Source organism: Carcharodon carcharias, chromosome 1, assembly GCF_017639515.1.
Source record: "Carcharodon carcharias isolate sCarCar2 chromosome 1, sCarCar2.pri, whole genome shotgun sequence".
NCBI lineage: Eukaryota > Metazoa > Chordata > Chondrichthyes > Lamniformes > Lamnidae > Carcharodon > Carcharodon carcharias.
In genome coordinates, this window is record NC_054467.1 from 224,210,407 (window position 1) to 224,229,608 (window position 19,202).

A 19,202-nucleotide genomic window follows, 5' to 3' on the forward strand; every position below is an offset into this window, starting at 1 on the left:
GATCTTGGGGTTACAAGCCCAGTACCATAACCACTTGGCTATTTAGGCCAAGTAAAGTTACATTGTTTCATAGTTCGCCATTGTGAGATTTGAACTCTTGATACTCTTTCGAGTACAAACCTGTTTCCATCTGTTTCAGATGAAGTCACATTGTTCCATAGTTTGCCATTGTGAGATTTGAACTCTTGATCTTGGGGTTACAAACCCAGTGCCATAACCACTTGGCTATTTAGGCCAAGCAAGCATACTGATGAAACATTGCCTGTTAACCTGATTGGCCCTATTGCATGTAACTCTTTCGAGTACAAACCCGTTTCCATCTGTTTCAGATGAAGTTACATTTTTTCATAGTTTGCCATTGTGAGATTTGAACTCTTGATCTTGGGGTTACAAACCCAGTACCATAACCACTTGGCTATTTAGGCCAAGCATTAAGAAGATGTAACTCTTTCGAGTACAAACACGTTTCCATCTGTTTTAGATGAAGTTAGATTGTTTCATAGTTTGCCATTGTGAGATTTGAACTCTTGATCTTGGGGTTACAAACCCAGTACCATAACCACTTGGCTATTTAGGCCAAGCTAAAGTTACATTTTTTCATAGTTCGCCATTGTGAGATTTGAACTCTTGATCTTGGGGTTACAAACCCAGTACCATAACCACTTGGCTATTTAGGCCTAAAGACGTTTCCTTCTGTTTCCAGATGAAGTTACATTGTTTCATAGTTTGCCATTGTGAGATTTGAACTCTTGATCTTGGGGTTACAAGCCCAGTACCATAACCACTTGGCTATTTAGGCCAAGCAAAGATGCAACTCTTTCAAGTACAAACCCGTTTCCATCTGTTTCAGATGAAGTTACATTGTTTCATAGTTTGCCATTGTGAGATTTGAACTCTTGATCTTGGGGTTGTAAGCCCAGTACCATAACCACTTGGCTATTTAGGCCAAGTAAAGTTACATTGTTTCATAGTTCGCCATTGTGAGATTTGAACTCTTGATCTTGGGGTTACAAATCCAGTACCATAACCACTTGGCTATTTAGGCCAAGCATTAAGAAGATGTAACTCTTTCGAGTACAAACCCGTTTCCATCTGTTTTAGATGAAGTTACATTGTTTCATAGTTTGCCATTGTGAGAATTGAACTCTTGATACTCTTTTGAGTAAACCTGTTTCCATCTGTTTCAGATGAAGTTACATTGTTTCATAGTTTGCCATTGTGAGATTTGAACTCTTGATCTTGGGGTTACAAACCCAGTACCATAACCACTTGGCTATTTAGGCCAAGTAAAGTTACATTGTTTCATAGTTCGCCATTGTGAGATTTGAACTCTTGATACTCTTTCGAGTACAAACCTGTTTCCATCTGTTTCAGATGAAGTTACATGTTTCACAGTTTGCCATTGTGAGATTTGAACTCTTGATCTCAGGGTTACAAACCCAGTACCATAACCACTTGGCTATTTAGGCCAAGCATTAAGAAGATGTAACTCTTTCGAGTACAAACCCATTTCCATCTGTTTCAGATGAAGTTACATTGTTTCATAGTTTGCCATTGTGAGATTTGAACTCTTGATCTTGGGGTTACAAGCCCAGTACCATAACCACTTGGCTATTTAGGCCAAGCTAAGATTTGAACTCTTGATCTTAGGGTTACAAACCCAGTACCATAACCACTTGGCTATTTAGGCCAAGCAAACTGAATGTCAACCAGATTTACCTGTCAGCTGTGCTGAACTGTACCATTTTACCATTGAGAGATTTGAACTCTTGATCTTGGGGTTACAAGCCCAGTATCATAACCACTTGGCTATTTAGGCCAAGCATTAAGAAGATGTAGCTCTTTCGAGTACAAACACATTTCCATCTGTTCCCATTCAGATGAGGTTACATTGTTTCATAGTTTGCCATTGTGAGATTTGAACCTTTGATCTTGGGGTTACAAACCCAGTATCATAACCACTTGGCTATTTAGGCCAAGCATTAAGAAGATGTAGTTGCACAGCCTGGACATGGGTGTTAATCACTTGTACATACTGTTCACTATTGTCAATAAACTCCCAAGAATGTATCCCTGCCTATGGCTCCTTTCTCTGACGAGCAGTGTTTGTGTACTTCGGATGTGAAACCCTTCTGCACAAGATAAAGGCAGGACCTCTTCCCTGTGCTTTGCAACCTTCAGACCAAAGTGATGGTCCAGCCTCACACTCCCTTTCTGATGCCTGCACCTCAACGGTGCTTATCATTGCTACCAGAATGATTTGGGCAGGCGTCACAGAGTTCCGTCATTCTCTCTGTGTGCCCTCAGCACCTTTAAAGTGGGGCTGGCCCCCATCTCTTCAGCGTCGGTGACCAGTGACACTGTGCTCCTGAAGGGGTCAGGTGCTGAAGGTGGACAAAGGATCAGATGCTTTTAAAGTTTCATGGCTGCGTCTCTATGATATGACCCTGATCACAGAGTGCAAGCAATCTGTACTCAGCCAGACAGGAGTCAGACATTCTCAGAGGCTATGTGAAGACCTATAGAGTGTCCTCACTGCATGTCATCATCATCCTCCTGCAATTGTGTGACTATTAGGGCCTCCACTGTGTCTCCATGACAGGAGCATTCTCACAGAGGGTATGTGCGCTGCCATAAGACAGACTGGAGTCAAACATTCATAGATGCAAAGTGAAGATCTATGGTGTCTTCTCACTGCATGTCGTCATCATCCTCCACAAATCTAGCAGTTATGAGGGCCTCCTGAGCGTGCCTGCCTCCTCTGGAAAGTGCGAGGGCCTCATCCCCATCATCGTCACCTTCGAGGACTGTTTCACCCTCATCCCCATCGATGTCCTCCTCATCAGAGGATACCTCCAGCTCCTCCAACTCCTCCTCAGCCAGCTTCTCTCCCTGTTGCAGCGCCAGGTTGTAAAGGGCGCAGCAAGCAACAACGATGTGTGACACCCTCTGCAGACTATATTGCAGGGCTCCACTAGACCAGTCTAGGCACCAGAACCTCATTTTCTGCAGCCTGATGGTCTGCTCCACCAAGCTGCAAGTTGTAGCATGAGCCTTGTTGTACCTTCGCTTTGCTGCAGTCTGAGGCTGCCGCATGAGTGTCATCAGCCACTGACTCTGCGGGTAGCCCTTATCCCCGAGGAACCACCCCTGCAGCTTCTGTGGACCCTGGAAGACTTAAGGGATCTGTGACCAACCAAGAATGTAGGAATCATGCACGCTCCCTGGAAACCATGTGCAGACCTGCAGGATGCACTTGTGGTGGTCACATACCAGCTGCACATTCAGCAAATGGAAGCCCTTGTGGTTGACAAAGTTGACCACGTATTGCGATGAGATCTGAGCGCCATGTGAGTGCTGTCAATGACACCCTGTGGGAAACCTGAGATCTGGGCAAATCCAGTCACTTTGCATCCTACCTGTCCTGGTCCCGGGTGAAATGCACAAAATTATGTGCCCTCGCGAAGATGTCACCTGTGACCTCATGGATTCATTTGTGGGTGGAGGCTTGTGATATCCCACAGAGGTCACCTGTGGAGCCCTGAAAGGAGCCACTGATGTAGAATTTGAGCACCGCAGTCACTTTCATGGCCACTGGCAGCGGATACCCTCCATGTCCCCGTGACTCCAAATCCTGCAGTAGCTGGCACATGTGAATGACCAGTTCCCTACACATGCGCTGTCTTTGGTGACACTGGTTCTCGATCATCTGCAGCAATGAAAGGCGGCGTCTATAGACCCTGGGTCTAGCTAGGCACCAACCATTAACAGCTTGCAGTGGCTCTTCAGAGTTTTGTGCAGGAGCCCCTGCCGGCCCTTGTTCCAGAGGGTGCTGCTCCTCCCTCTGTGCATCCAGGCATCTCAGTTGCTCTCTTCTGTCGTCATCACTCTCAGTAAGCCACAAGGCATACAGCTAGGTCACCAGGCTCTATGATCCTGATGTTGTACTCCTGCAGGATGAAAGAGAGAGACATGTGGGTTAGCATGGGTGTACTAAGAACCTGTCCTTGTTAAGTCTGAAGGCCTCTTAACACATCCCAGAAAGTGCTGGTCACCACTTGGATCTCCAGAGATTAGAGCGCTGCATGGCTGCCCAAAACCCTACCCACCTCTGCCCCGCTCCACCCAACCAATTGGCATCAGCTTTGCCCATTAGACTGTACGCTGTGCTTTCAGCAGGCATTCTCCTAAAATGTGCTGCAAGTTTGCACTGTTAGCTTGAACCATGGGGGAGACTGGTCCAAACTGGGATGATGACATTGCAAAGGGCTGTGAGCACCTCCACCAGTGACTGCTTCATGGGCAGCTTTAGCAAGGAGATTGTACAACGTGCCCAGTTGTCCAACTGTTCTGCAGTCCACTAAAACACATTACTTTGCAGTCTGTGCCCTAGGGGTGATAAGTGCCCCCCACCAATGCACCTCAACCCTGAAGTCCAACAGGCCACCCAGGCAAGCGCTCTGCAATGTTAGTGTGTACTTATCTCCGAGTTCCCCTCAAAGTGCAGTTCAGTAAGTGCACGCCTTTTATATACTGTTGTGAATCACTTCGGCATGCAATGATGCCGACATGGGTGGACGATCCAGCCAGGAGGGATGATTCCAGCAGGCTGGGCTTATTATGATATGTAAATGTATTACAATGAGGTTCCTGATGGTGGGAAATGTGGCCTACCATTGGCGGGCATTGCAGACGATCGCAAACTGGTTTCACAACGTCATGCAACTGATTTTTGGCCTTCTCACGCTCATGCCACTGCTCATGCCACCAAACACGGCCGGGGCCAGTGGGCACAGAAAGTCCCAGCCTGTGTTTTGAGTTTTTGCAAGCACTGGCTGGTTGGGCTCGGTCAGTACTTTGCCCGTTGCGAATAGCTGAAGGGATGTGCTGTTTGATACCATCCATCAGTTGTTGGCACATATGACCTACATACCTGGCATACACTAGCACTGAAATTCATATAGCACATTACTCATTTGTGTGATAGGCCGAATGTCATTTTGGCTTAATGGCAGCAGCTTGTTAGTGGAGAATACCATTCATGTTGTCACTGCATAGTGGCAGTGAGAAATGGCTAGCTTCACCTACTGATCAAAATTTTGAGATAATTTACCCATCCAGGGTAATTTGAAACAAAAACGGAAAATGCTGGAAAAACTCAGTAGGTCCAGCAGCATCTGTGGAGAGAGAAACAGAGTTAACATTTCGAGTCCGTACGATCCTTCAGTAATTTGAGGTAGTAATTTGAGGTAGACTGGGCACATTTCGGGGCCAAAAGTGGCGGCCTTAGGCCTATTCATGAGTTTGCACCAAATATAGTGAGCAATAATCTGATCAGTGTAGCCATTATTCTGCAGGATGACTTTAATGTACCCTATTTCAGCATCAAGTTTGCATGGTGAGCAAATGGCTCAGGCCCTATTTATGAGGTTGCCAATAAGGCTAATCTTATAGCACATGGAACTGCAGGAATTCCAATGCGTATATGCACCATTGAAGGTAGGCTTGCAATAGCCAATAGTAGAGAATCCATTGGCAGATTTCTCAACTAGCACATTGAGGAAAGGCAGCTTATTTGACTGTTCCATATAAAAGGTGATTTTGAGCACAGGATGGAGCCCATTAAGGTGTGTAAGGAAATTCTTACATGCAGTTGCAGATTCAAATATAGCAAAATATCATCAAAATATTGGAAATGTGCAAGGGGTAGGAGATTAGGTGTCATTCCATTGAAAATGTGTTTCTTGTGGAAATCGACCAAGGTGTTTGCAATAGCTGGGCCTAGAGGGCATACATGGTGTTGTTAAAACTGAACTCAACTGCACGAGTTGCTGAGTTCAAAAATTCAATGAATACAGATTCAGACACTGGCAGTGCATCGAGATTGTCATGATATAGTGACATGAATCTCTGGTAGCATTGAGAGGCCTCAAGGTCAACCCAGACATACATATCTGTAAACCCGACAAACGGATTGAAATAGTCATCCTTAACAAGTGTGACTATATCAATAAAATACGCGCTATTCTTACTGACTAACAGACTAATGAAATTCTGGGCTTTCAGCCAAGCCTGATCATGTATGCTTGGCTGAGAGCCCGGAATCCATTAGCATACTAAAACAACTGAAACCCAGAGAAAACATTGCTTGATTGACAGCCCTGGCTCACTGATCTCTGTTTATTTACACAGGGTTAAGATGTTTCAAGAGCTTGTAATTTAAGCTAATAAAACTTTAAAGGGTCTGGATGATTGGTGTTTTATTGTCCTGTCGTAAAAGGACTTTCTTTAAACATAGTAGAAAGTTATGAATGAATGATTTTTTAAAGCTTTTTTTTTACACATTCTTTTCAGCCCTGCTTCTGGCTACTGCCTCAGTGGTGGCCACTTCAAATCATGACAAGCACCACCTCCTCCATGAGGATGCGGGCATACAGCTGTGCCTGTCCTCTGGTGGTTGGGTGCTGCTGCCTCTGACTATGGGCCACCTTGTCCATCAAGAGAGAGGGAAGTGTGTCAGTGAGTGTGGTGCAATGTGTTGGCAGTGTTTAAAAGCTGTAAGATGTGAATGTGAGTGCTAATTGTACGAGGGTGAGCTGAAGCTATGAATGTTGGGTGTGAGTTGTGCTCGGTAGAGATTGTTGGTAGATGGATAATGGGAGCATGATTAATTAAAAACATAAATTGGAGCAGGAGTAGGGCATATAGCTCCTCAAACCTGCTCCAGCGTTCAATAAGATCATGGCTGAGCTGACCTTGACTTCAATTCCCCTTCCTTGCCTGGTTCACATAACCCTTAACCACCCTATCATTTAAAAAATTGTCTGCCTCCTTATTCTGAAACTATGCCCACTGTTTCTAGATATTCCTAACAAAGGTAAATACCCTCTCAGCATCTACCATGTTAAGCCCCTTCAAAATCTTATATGTTCCAATAAGATCACCTCTCATTCTGTTAAACTCCAATGAGTTTAGGCCCAACCTGCTGAACCTTTTCTCATAAGACAACCCTTTCATCCCAGGAATCAACCTAATGAACATTCTCAGAAAGGCTTCCAATGCAAGTATGTCCCTCCTTAAGTAAGAAGACCAAAACTGTGCTCAGTGCTTCTGCTGCAGTTTCACCAAAGCCCTGTACGCTTTGTAGCAAGATTTCCCTACTTGTATACTCCACCCCCCATGCAGAAAAACTAACATTCCATTTACTTTCTGAATTACTTGCCACCTCCATGCCCCTTCCATGCCTACTCACACAGTATGTACGATGAACAAAATCAATTAGCCATATAATAGCAATGGCAAGTCTTGAAATACTTATGGAAAAAAAATCAGAAACCTGCTTTGAAAAAAACTGCTGTTCTTACAACCTTATAAAAGTGTCAATCAAATACTGCCATTCATAGTTTCAATCATGGAAGTTTTACCCCACTTCACACATCTTAATCTTATCCAAATAAACATAAATGCATTGAAATGCAGATCAAAGAAAGAATAACTTCTCATAACCTCAAAGAAGTCAATCAATCAAAGTTTACACACCCAAAAAACTGCCTAAACATACCCCACCTGAGCTAATCCAATAGTGATCCTTGCAGTTTAGCCAAGCATTCATTGGTTTCTCCAGGTGGCCTTGTTATGAATGCTTGGCTGAGCTCCAAGACATGATTATGTTTCATGACTTCTCTGAGGGACTGTGAACCATGAGTCCTCAAGAAGGTTCAACTCCACGAAAATAGTGGAGGAGTATGAGTTGCCTACTTCCACAATATATGCAGCAAGGTCTGGAGGGCAAGGTGCAGGTATGCAGGTATGCTTACCACACCCTTACCCCGTGCCATCGAAAATTGCCAACATCGGAAATGGAGGCCGGAATCCAGAATTGGGTCCCATGTATACCCCCTCCATTTTAAAGGCCTCCGGACTTGGCTCAACTCTGCCAAAATCTGGCCCCTTATCTTTTCTAGCTTTGTCAATGGTTACTAATCACTATGTGCAAAGGCTGTATTTGCTCCAGGAATGTGCACAAGCCTGCAGCTTCACAAATTTTATTTGGATTAATAAATAACTATATGTGGTTATATAGTATGAAACTTTGCTCAATCTTTCATGCACTGTTGAATATAATTGGGTCAAATGTACTTAAAAAAATAAATTCTGTTGAAGGTACTGTGGGATCAGGAATCTTTTTTTACTGGAAAGGAAAAACATTCCCAAGAACACAAGGTCTTGGCTTTGTTGTACTTTCAATTTGTAATCAAGCACTGTGTTACAAGTAGTGTTTCACATTTTCTTGACTGTTGGTGAGACAGCTGATATTGTAGGTTAAGGTTAAAATTATCAGGATAATCTGTCTCTCTCAGCAGGCCTGTAAGTGCAGGGTTCCAGCCAATAGATCTATTGTTGTCTTCTGACCCTTTCATGATTAGGCTATGTTTGAAACATATAACTGACTGAAAGGAGCTGAGTGAACAACATTTTTCCTGATTTATGAAATGCTTAGCTTTTTTATTGACTTCAGAAATAATGAAAGGTAATAATTTGTCATGTTGAGGATGCTCATTATGTATCTGACCAGAGGTGAGCAAGTATCTCTGGTTCTGGAACACAGCTTGTATTGTTCAAGCTCAGCCTTTTGATAGTTTTAATAACCAGGTCCGGTAGAGATGCTGAGCTTAGGAACAGAAGAGAGTAGTTCACAGGAGCACTACCTGCAACACAGGTTACACAGGCAGAGGTTTTATTTCCATTGACAAGTCAGAACAATTGTGCTAGAGGGGGCTCAGGTTGTGTCTGCAGACTCCTAAAGACCTGCTCCCAGTGTGACCTGATAGCTATGCATTACCAATGGTTATCAAGATGACCATCGTACTCAACGTTTTTGGATCCTTCCAGGGCTCTGCCAAAGGCATATCCAGAATCTCCCAATCAGCAGCTCACAATGCATAAGGCAGGTGACTGATAGCTTGTTTACCAGGGCAGCAATCATTTGCACTTCACTTTGGTTGCAACATTGGACCGATCCAGCTGCAGGCCTCTCAACAGCAGGTTGCTGCTACTGGTGGTCTCTTCTCAGTCTTCAGCTGTGGGTCTGTCAATAGTAGGCTGTTGGAATAAAGCAGAAAATTCTGGAAATACTCAATAGATCTGGCAGCATCTGTGCAGAGAGAAACAGAGTTACCATCGGCTGGTAGGCTGCTTCTGTTTGGTCATGTTGCTCCTCACCCGAGGTGAAATCTAAGGCAGCTGAGACGCCAGCCATTTTGATGTGGTTCAGTAAAAGTGTAGAAAGTAAACTCTTAGCAAAACACTGTGAAAAAACTGTTTCCCACAATAAGCGAGAAGGCAGCTGAAAGACTGTTTATTGCTGTATTTCCATGAGTTCTAATCAGCCCCCTCAATCACCATTGTGTCCTTGCCTTGCTTTAGTGCTGAGTTTCAAGAAGCCTGGGAAACCCATGGATGTTCCAATGGAGCATTTATCTTATCTTAATTGGCAACTCTTTTGAGGGGTCTACACGCAAGCCTAATGCACTCAACACAGAAGTCAACGGGTTAGAGTCGGTTCCTAACACACTGGCATTTTTTGCTGGATTCAACCCCTCACCCACACCCAAATTCTCACATTCCTCCAGGTTAGAATTCCCCCTATAGTGTCCTCATTCTCCAGTGGTTAAATTTTAAAATGATCATTCTTGTCTTTAAATTCTTCCGCTACTTTGTTTCTCCCTATCTTTGTAACTACTTCTATTTCTATGATGCCTCCACTAACTCCTCTCTTTACTCCACCACTGGTAATTATCCATTTAGTCAGCTAGGTCCCATGTTACGAAGCTCACTTCCTAAATCTCTGCACCTCCCTCCCCTCCTTTAAGACTTGTAAAACCAACCTCTTACCAAATCTTTGGTTACCTCTCCCAATATCTTCTTTGGCTTATTGTCCACTCTTTCCTTTACTTTGGAACATATGTTAAAGGAACTGTATGAATGCAAGTTGCTCTTGTAGTTCACTTTATCAGCGAAATTAATGACAAAAATGTCATTAAATAGCAAAGCATCTGAACCAAAATCCTTTATACACAGAAATTGATGCTTAGTGTTTTGACTGTTTGACAGCATGAGTTAAGATCTTAGAAGGCCAATCCTGCTGCCTTTTTAGACTTTTGGCAATCACCGGTGCCAATTTTGGGAGAACATCACAGTTTCCTCCAGATGTACCTTCTTGTTATGCTGGCAAATATACAAAAGTGTAGAATCCTGAGCTCATGAGATCTCTCAGAATATTTGAAGTGAAGAGTTTGACTCATACATATTTTGGTAACAGAAGAGCAGTCTGTTCTTTAGAAAAAAAAACAAATGTTCCACAGTGCCTTTTGCTATTAGGACTGGATGTTTTGACATGCTTAGAAGATGGGCAATATAATGCCCACTTTTGCTGCAACCTCTCCAACACTAACACATTTCCAGCATTTTCTACATCCTTAAAAACTTGGAACATTTTTCCTTCATGGACCTTCAATTGAAGTTAATAAAGACTGGTTTCAAAGTTTCTGAGAGTTGGTAGTCAGAACTTCAAATTGTGTAGCTACTTGACTCTCCCTATTAGGCACTCCATTTAACTATTATAGCTTAAAAATAGCTTCTTGCATTTCCATCGTGTCACCCTCCATAGTATCGTACACAGAAGGAGGCCATTTAATCCGATGTACCTGCGCCAGCTCTTTGGAAGATCTGCCCAATTAGTTCCACACCTCTGTACTATATCCCTGCAAATTTTCCCAAGTATTTATCCAATCCCATTTTGAATGTTGCAATTGAATCTCTTTCTCCTATTTTCTCAGGCAATCCATTGCAGATCATAACACATTGCCGTGTAATTTTTTTCCCTCATGCTTCCTCTAGTTTTTGTGCCAATTCCTTTAAAGCTGTGAGGTGAATTTTACAGGGGGGCATATTGCTCGCCATTCCCCCCTCCCCTCCCCCAACCCAGTAGAAAAGTCGGTCAGCAGCTTGCCAACTTTAAAAAGGGCTGCCCCACAATGATAATACGCTGGGGACAGCCTTAACAAGGTGAGAGTGGGACTTCTGCCCCTCAGGGACAGGAAGTCCTGCCCTCAGGAGCTGCCAGTCAATCTGATTGGTGGCAGCTAAGAACTCCTAGCAGCACCAGAATGCCGTAGCGGGTGGTGGCCACAACTAGGATTGCAAGAGAGTTGTAGGAAGAAGACAACATGGATACTGGACTTGGGTAAGCTCAGGGATTTTGGTCAGGGAGGTATTCGGCACTCAAGCGAGGAGGGAAATGGGGGTTGAGGGGGGTGGGGTTTGGGGTTGGATTTTAGTGGACAGGGATGGGGGGGGAGGCAAAAATCATGGGGGGTGGGGGTGGTGGGTACCATTTTATGGGGGGGGGGGTTCCCCTAGCGATAGGGGACCCCACTCAAACAAGGTACTCCCCTTCCTTCCTTACTGCCTCCTATCCAAGTAGGAAAAATAGCCAGCTAGCCACTTTCCTTCCATCTTCCCCCACCCATTGTATTATGGCAGCGGATGAGGAAGGTGGCCCTTTACTGGCCAGTAATTGACCAGTTAAGGACCTCAATAGGCTAAGGGTGGCAGGCTGCCTGACGCCCTACCTACCCACCATAAAATGGAATACAGGTAGGGGATGGGCAGGAAGGGAGTGGGCTGAACGTTCATTTGATTTTACATGCATCCTGCCTTCAAGTAGGCTGGCAGGGGCTGTAGAATTCCTCCCTTTATCTTTGCCAGTCGAAAGTTTTTCCCCATATTTACTCTATCAAAATTCTTCAATATTTTGCACACCTCTATTAAACCCATTCTTAGCCTTCTCTGCCTCATGCAGAACAACCCTTCCTTCTTTAGTCTCCTCGTATAACTGAAGTCCCTCAAGCCTGGTACCATTGTAGTAAATCTCTTCTGTACCCCCTCTAAAGCCTTGATATCCATCTAGAGTGTAGTGCCCAGAAGTCACCAAAACACCCCTGATGGGCCCTTACCAGAGTTTTATAAAGGTTTGGTGCAACTATCTTGCTTTTATATTCTATTAAAAAAGCCAAACATCCCATATGATTTTTAATATCCTTCTCAACTTGTCCTACCACCTTCAAAGATTTGTGTGCATACATCCCAGGCCCCTCTGTTCCTGCACCCCTTTTAACCTTGTACCATTTAGCTTATATTGCCTTTCCTCATTCTTCTTACCCAAATGTATCACTTCTCGTTAAATTTCATTTGCCATGTGCCTGCCCATGTCAGCAGTCTGTTTATGTTCTCTTGAAGTCCATTATTGTCAGTTGGTAGCACCGTCACCACTGAGTCAGAAGATTGTGGGTTCAAGTTCCACTTCAGGACCTGAGCACAAAAATCTAGACTGACATTCAAGTACAGCACTGAGAAAGTGCAGCCTTGTTAGAGATTAAGCCATTAAACCAGGTCCTGTATGTCCTCTTGGGTGGATGTCAAAGGACCCATGGCACTATTTTGAAGAAGAGCAGAGAGTTATTCCCAGTGGTCAATAATAATAAACATCACGATAATAAACATCGCAAAAACATATTATCACATTGTCGTTTGTGGAAGATTGCTTAGCCCAAATTGGCTGCCGCGTTTTCTACATCACAACACTTCAAGCGTACTTCATTGGCTATAAAGTGCTTTGGGACATCCTATGGCATGAATGGTGCTATATAAATGCATGTCCTTTCTTTTTACTATCCTTCTGTTTATAGTATCTACAGGATTTTATACACATTCCATGCTATATTATCTTGCAACAAAATTCTTTTCTATATCTGTCCTGGTTTTCTTTTTTCCTATTGGCTATTCCCCGAATCAAATAACTGGAAGCTAGAGAGCTTACCAGGTAAAAGAGCACAAGCTGATTTTTGTGGCATTGGCACTTCCTTTACAATTACTTAATGTGGTTAGGATTTTTAAAAATTCTTTCATGGGATGTGAGCATCGCTGGCAAGGCGATTTGTCATCCCTGATTTCCCTTGAGTAGGAGGTGACTCCATTCCCAAATGTTTAGATCCACTTTTGTGGTGAATTTCCATAATAGTTTTTTTTTCTTGAATCGCTGAAGTCCATCTGGTGTGGGTACATCCATAATGCTGTTAGAAAGGGAGTTCCAGGATTTTGACACAGTGACAGTGAAGAGATAGTGATATCAAAGTCAGGAAGTTATGTGACTTGGAAGGGAACTTGCAGGTGGTGGTGTTCCCATGCATCTGCTGCCCTTGTCCTTCTATCTCTTGTATATTGTACACACTGCTGGCACTGTGTGCAGTGGTGGAGGGAATGAATGTTTAAGGTGGTGAATGGGTGCCAATCAAGTGTGATGATAATGCCAATGAATATCAAGGGGAGATGGTTAGATTTTCTCTTTTTGGAGATGGCCATTGCCTGGCACTTAATTGTGTGGTGCAAATGTTACTTGCCGTTTATCAGCCCAAGCCTGAATGTTGTCTAGGTTTGCTGCATATGGCTAGTCTCAGTAATGGTGGCCATTACAAATATCATCGATTTTTGTAAAAACCCATCTGGTTCATTAATGTCTTTACCTGGTCTGGCCTATGTATGACTCTAAATCCACAGCAATGTGGTTGATTCTTAACTGCCCTCTGAAATGGCCTAGCAAGCCACTCAGATCAAGGGCCGTTAGGGATGGGCAACAAATGCTGGCCTTGTCTGTGATGCCCACATCCCATGATAGAGAAAAGAAAAAAATTAGATGGACCTTGGTATCATTTTGTCTAGAAATTTCTGTGTTCTCAAGAGTGTGTGCACACATGTGTGTATGTATTTTCGCATATTTTCAATATTTGATATTCAAAATGTTAGACACTAATTATATTATTTTCTACATTTATTTGACAGACCTCTTTGCTTAAAGATGGCCAGTGCAGCTGATGATCTCATTGGAATTCCATTTCCAGACCATAGCAGTGAACTCCTTTGTAGTTTGAATGAACAGAGGAAGGATGGCCTTCTCTGTGATGTTGTCCTGATAGTAAAAGATCAGGAGTACAAGACCCATAGGTCAATCCTTGCTGCATGTAGCAAGTATTTCAAGACACTGTTCACTACAGACACTCTTGGAGAGCAACATAATGTTTACCAGATTGACTTTGTGACACCAGAGGCACTCTCTGCAATTTTGGAGTTTGCTTATACATCAACCCTCACTATTAGCAGCTCAAATGTAAAGGATGTTTTAAGTGCAGCACAGCTGTTGGAGATTCAGTGTCTTATCCAAGTATGTGTTGATATAATGGATTCAAGTGGTAGGGTGAGCAGTGATAGAGGAGATCCAGCAAAACAAGATCCTCAAGACAATCTGCTCCAGGAAGATTTCAGAGAATCCCCCCAACAAGTTTTTAAAGAATTTTCCAAACAAGGTCTTAAAGAATTTCCCGAACAAGATCTTGAAGAATCCCCTGGAGAAGGTCACGAAGAATTCTACAAACAAGGTTGCGAAGAACATCCTCAACAAGATCTCAAAGAACCTCCCCAACGAGATCTTGGAGAACCCCCTGGAGAGCATAACAATGAATCAGAGGAAAACTTCCAAGAAGGTCACCACTGGAATAAGGAATATGGTTTTCAAAATACTTTGACCAGCAAGCTTATAGAAAAGCAATGCACCAAACTGCCTTGTGAGTTCTTAAGTCAGTTTACGGTTAATGATCCTGGTGGATGCTTGGGACCTGTACGTGATTTCTCCTTAGAGTCTCTGTTAAAAGAAAGGCTAAGTCCTAGAGGAAATTTGCTGAATGGAAGAACCAACATGTCTTCACTCAGACCAGGATTCTTTCCTCCCCTCTGGAATGGAGGTTATAATGGTTTTCCTCAGCTTGTGGAACACCAAGAAGTGGACCAGTTGCCCCTTAACCTCGTAGTGAAGAAGGAAAAGATCAAAGAGGAGGCCAAGGAGGATCTGCCTTCAACCACAAGTCTTTGTGACTTTTTTAAAGGTATTATGCTGGAAAATAGCCATAGTAACCTTGGAACATTAAAGGAAGAGCTAGACTTTAATTCCTATCTGAATATACTAGGCCCTTCCTATTTGGCAGCAGTCTATCCAACTTGGCCTTTGGAATATGAGAAAAAGATGAGACCCAAGGCATCTCAGCAGTGCCCTATCTGCAACAAAGTGATCCAGGGTGCAGGGAAGATGCCACGACACATGCGGACACATACAGGGGAGAAACCATACATGTGCAATATATGTGAAGTCCGTTTTACCAGGTTAGCAGTAGTTAATTTTTATTGTCTATCTCTTGTCTTGGCATATGGCTATGCAATAATTCTATTAAATCAGCACTGACTCAGCAGCACCACGTCATCCTGCATGGGATTATCATAGTGTCTCGAGCATTTAAATATGAAGGTTTGGCTTTTGTGGAATTAAAAGTTGAAACCTAGTTTTCTTAATGACGTGGATAAGGTTCACATACCGTTTTTTTCTGAACATAATCTGGAATACTCCTTTAATGTTAAACAAATACAGGCAAGCTTACTGCTGATCACAGAATCACAGAATTGTTACAGTGCAGAGGGAGGCCATTCAGCCCATCGTGTCTGCACCAGCTCTCCAAATCAGCATAATTAGTGCCATTCTTCTGCTTTTCCCTGTACCCTTGAACATTGTTTCTATTCAAATAATTATCTAAGGCCCTCTTGAGTGCCTCAATTGACCTGCCTCCACCACACTTCTAGGCAATGCATTCTAGGCTCGAACTACCCGCTGTGTGAAAAAGCTTTTTCTCACATCAAATTTGCTTCTTTTGCAAATCACTTTAAATCTGTGCCCTCTCATACTCGATCCTTTTATGAGCGGGAACAGTTTCTCCCTATCTACTCTGTCCAGCCACCTCTATCAAATCTCCTCTTAGCCTTCTCCTCTCCAAGGAGAACAGTCCCAACCTCTCCAATCTATCATTAAAAACTCAAGCTTCTCACCCTGGAGTCATTCTTGTAAACCTCTTCTGCACTCTCTCCAATGCAATCACATTCTTCCTATAGTGTGGCATCTAGAACTGTACACAATATTCCAGCTGAGGTCCAACTAGTGTCTTATATAACTTAGCATAACCTCCCTGCTTTTGTACTCTAAGCCCCTATTAATAAAGCCCAGAATACTGTATGCTTTATTAACTGCTCTCTCCACCTGTCCTGCCACCTTCAATGATCTATGCACATATGTATCCAAATCCCGCTGTTCCTGCACACCCTTAAGAATTGTACACCCTTATTTTATATTGTCTCTCCATGTTCTTCCTACCAAAATGAATCACCTCACACTTTTTTGCCTCGAACTTTATCTGCCACCTATCTGTCCACTCCATCAACTTGTCTGTGTCCTTTTGAAGTTCTATACTGCCCTCCTCACGGCTTACAATGCTTCAGCAGCAGATGTGGCATTTTTTTTCTCCCCTCAGGCAAAGTGCTCCACTGCCTTGAGCACCTCACCTGGCAGCTTGAGATCTGACAATGCTCCTCATTAGTGCTATGTTATCTAGAATTAAAACACAAGAGCCTAAATGAAGTTTAGAAAAACCTATTTTAATTATTTCTTCAATTGGGTATGTGACCAAGTTCTCCTATTTACCCAATGTATTGTTAATTCCAAAATGCTTAATTCAGATGATCAGATAATTTATTTTTCATAGCACTAATTTCTCACTTACTGTGTTATTTACAGGCTTAGTCCACATTAGTGGATAGTTCATTTTAGCACAAAAATATAGATAATAGTTAACAGGCATAGACTGTACGATATTTTTAAGTTGCTAGTTAGAACACCAAGCAGACAATTTGATGGTATAATGGTGTACATATCTGTATTTCAAAAGTTCACTTGAACATGATTTTAAAGTTGCTTTGAAAATTGTAACAACTTTAACAACAACAACTTATCTTTATATAGCCCCTTTAATGTAATGAAACGTCCCACTGCCCTTCACAGGGGCAGGTCTTGTTACAAGTTAAGACATGGGCAACAGAGGGTTGGATGACCTCAAGCTTACGGAGGGTAAAATGTAGGGGACCAACCAGGAGTGCATTGGAATATTTGAGTCTACAGGAAATGAAGGCATGGATGAGGGTTTCAGCAGCAGATGAGACAGTAGGAGGCGGTGGAGTAGTGGTATTGTCACTGGACTGGTAATCCAGAGACCCAGGGTAATACACTGGGGACCCAGGTTGGAATCCCATCATGGCAGATGGTGGAATTTGAATTCAATAAAAATTTGGAACTCAAAGTCTAATGATGATCATGAAACCATAGTCGATTGTTGTAAAAACCCATCTGGTTGACTCTTAACTGCCCTCTGAACAAGGGCAAGAGGGATTGGCAATAAATGCTGGCCTAGCCAGTGAAGCCCACATCCTGTGAATGAATTAAAAAGAAGCTGTTAATGTTATGGAAGGGGAAATAGGTGATGTTAAAGGTGGCACGAATATGAGATTGGAAGCTCATCTCCAGATCAGATGTGACACCAAGATTCCTGTTTTCCTGTTTCCAGGGAGAGAATTGGTAGCTAGAGAACAGAGATTGGAGTGGGGACAGAAAACAATGGCTTCGGTCTTCCCAATATTTAATTGAAGGAAATTTCTGCTCATCCAGTACTGGATGTTTGATTAAACAGTCTGATAATTTAGCAACAGCAGAGAAGTCAAGAGAGGTGGTAATGAGATAGAGCTGGGTGTCATCAGTGTACATGCAAAAGCTAACGCCAGGCCTTCAGATGATAGTGCTGAGGGGCAGCATGTAAATGAGAAAAGTTCAAAGTGACCAACCTTTCAGTATCTGAGATTTGAATTTGTAAACTTGTTAAAATGATAGCATGGTTCCAAAGTCTCCAGGGGCAGAATTTTACATACAGCGTGCAGGGGCGGGCCCAACACGCCGGAGCGTAAAATGACACACGATGACATCGGGCGTGTGTCCCGAAATCATTGTGCTGCCTCGCGATATTTTGTTCGGTGGGTGCGCAACCGATAGGCCTAATTGAAAGGCCTATTAAGGCCATTAAAGTACTAATTAATTCAAATTTACGCTGCCCGTCCAACCTAACGGTTGGCGGGCAGGCGAAAAGGCCAAATAGCCTTTACATTTTTTAGGAAACCTCATCCACAAGCAGGATGGGATTTCCTAAAGCTAATGCTGATTATATAAGAACTTCATTTTGAAGATAAAAACATGTCCCATCTCATGTGACACAGTCACATGTGAGGGGACATGTTTCATTAAATTTTTAATGCTTTCAATAATTTCTTTAAAAAGGCGCTTCAATCTCCCTGAGGCACAGATTGAAGCGCACTTTCGCACGCATGTGCGCAAGAGCTCTGGACCCGACTCCCTCCTCCCCCCACCCACACAGATAGCGCTATCACTCGCGATCCACACTGGGTGGGTCTTAATTGGCTCGCCCGCGTGAAATCGTGGTGCCAAGCCGATTGCAGTCGGCTCCGCTTCTGCTCCTGCCCGCTTCCGCCAAGCCCGCCCAACCAATGTAAAATCCTGGCTCATGAATTGGAAGTATTGCAACTTGGGATGGAATCACCCCAGATTTGCACTAAGTGCGGTAACAGGTGGGAAAAATAACATTTTACCCGCTGGCCGCAATGGCAGCTTTTTGTCCCATTCCCACCTCACTAACCATGCATTCCAGGGAAACACACCGTTTTGATGGCGGTAGGCTCTCATTTGCCTGCAACACCGTCACCTCACTGCTTCCTCACATCGAGTGCCATATTTAAAGTCAGCTGCGTGCACACCTCTCCGTGCTTCCAGCCCAGGACAGCTGCACAGGGGACATGGCCCCAAAAGGCAAGAAGACTGCAGCACCCCCCCCACCCCCCCCCCCCCCCCCCCCCCGGATTCAGCATCCCTGTAATGCTTTTTGGATGCTGTGGAGGCCCTTCTACCCCTTCTTTGGCCGCAGGAGGTCCAGCAATCTCACCACTCCAGCTTGGTAGGCAATGCACTGGTGATCAGTACCAATGCTACACGGCAGAGGTTGGCCATCCAATGCCAAAAGAGGATGAATGATCTCATCCATGCCATCTCATCGCTCTAAACACACACTCAAGCCCATCACACATTTCACTTACTGCCAGTTCAAGTGACATCACCACTCACTCTCTCAGACATACCCTTGCATCTCCATCTGGCC

General features: G+C 43.6%; 1 protein-coding gene across 2 annotated transcripts in view; it reads left to right on the forward strand.

Moving 5' to 3' along the window:
- LOC121285567 (zinc finger and BTB domain-containing protein 7C) overlaps positions 1-19,202 on the forward strand; it is a 288,507-nt gene that overhangs the window by 250,132 nt on the left and 19,173 nt on the right. For both annotated transcript variants that reach the window (XM_041202243.1, XM_041202158.1), the window contains one exon: positions 13,900-15,270. In XM_041202243.1, the coding sequence (XP_041058177.1) occupies positions 13,916-15,270 (1,355 nt within the window). In that variant the 5' untranslated portion in view covers positions 13,900-13,915. The remainder of the gene's footprint in view (positions 1-13,899; positions 15,271-19,202) is intronic.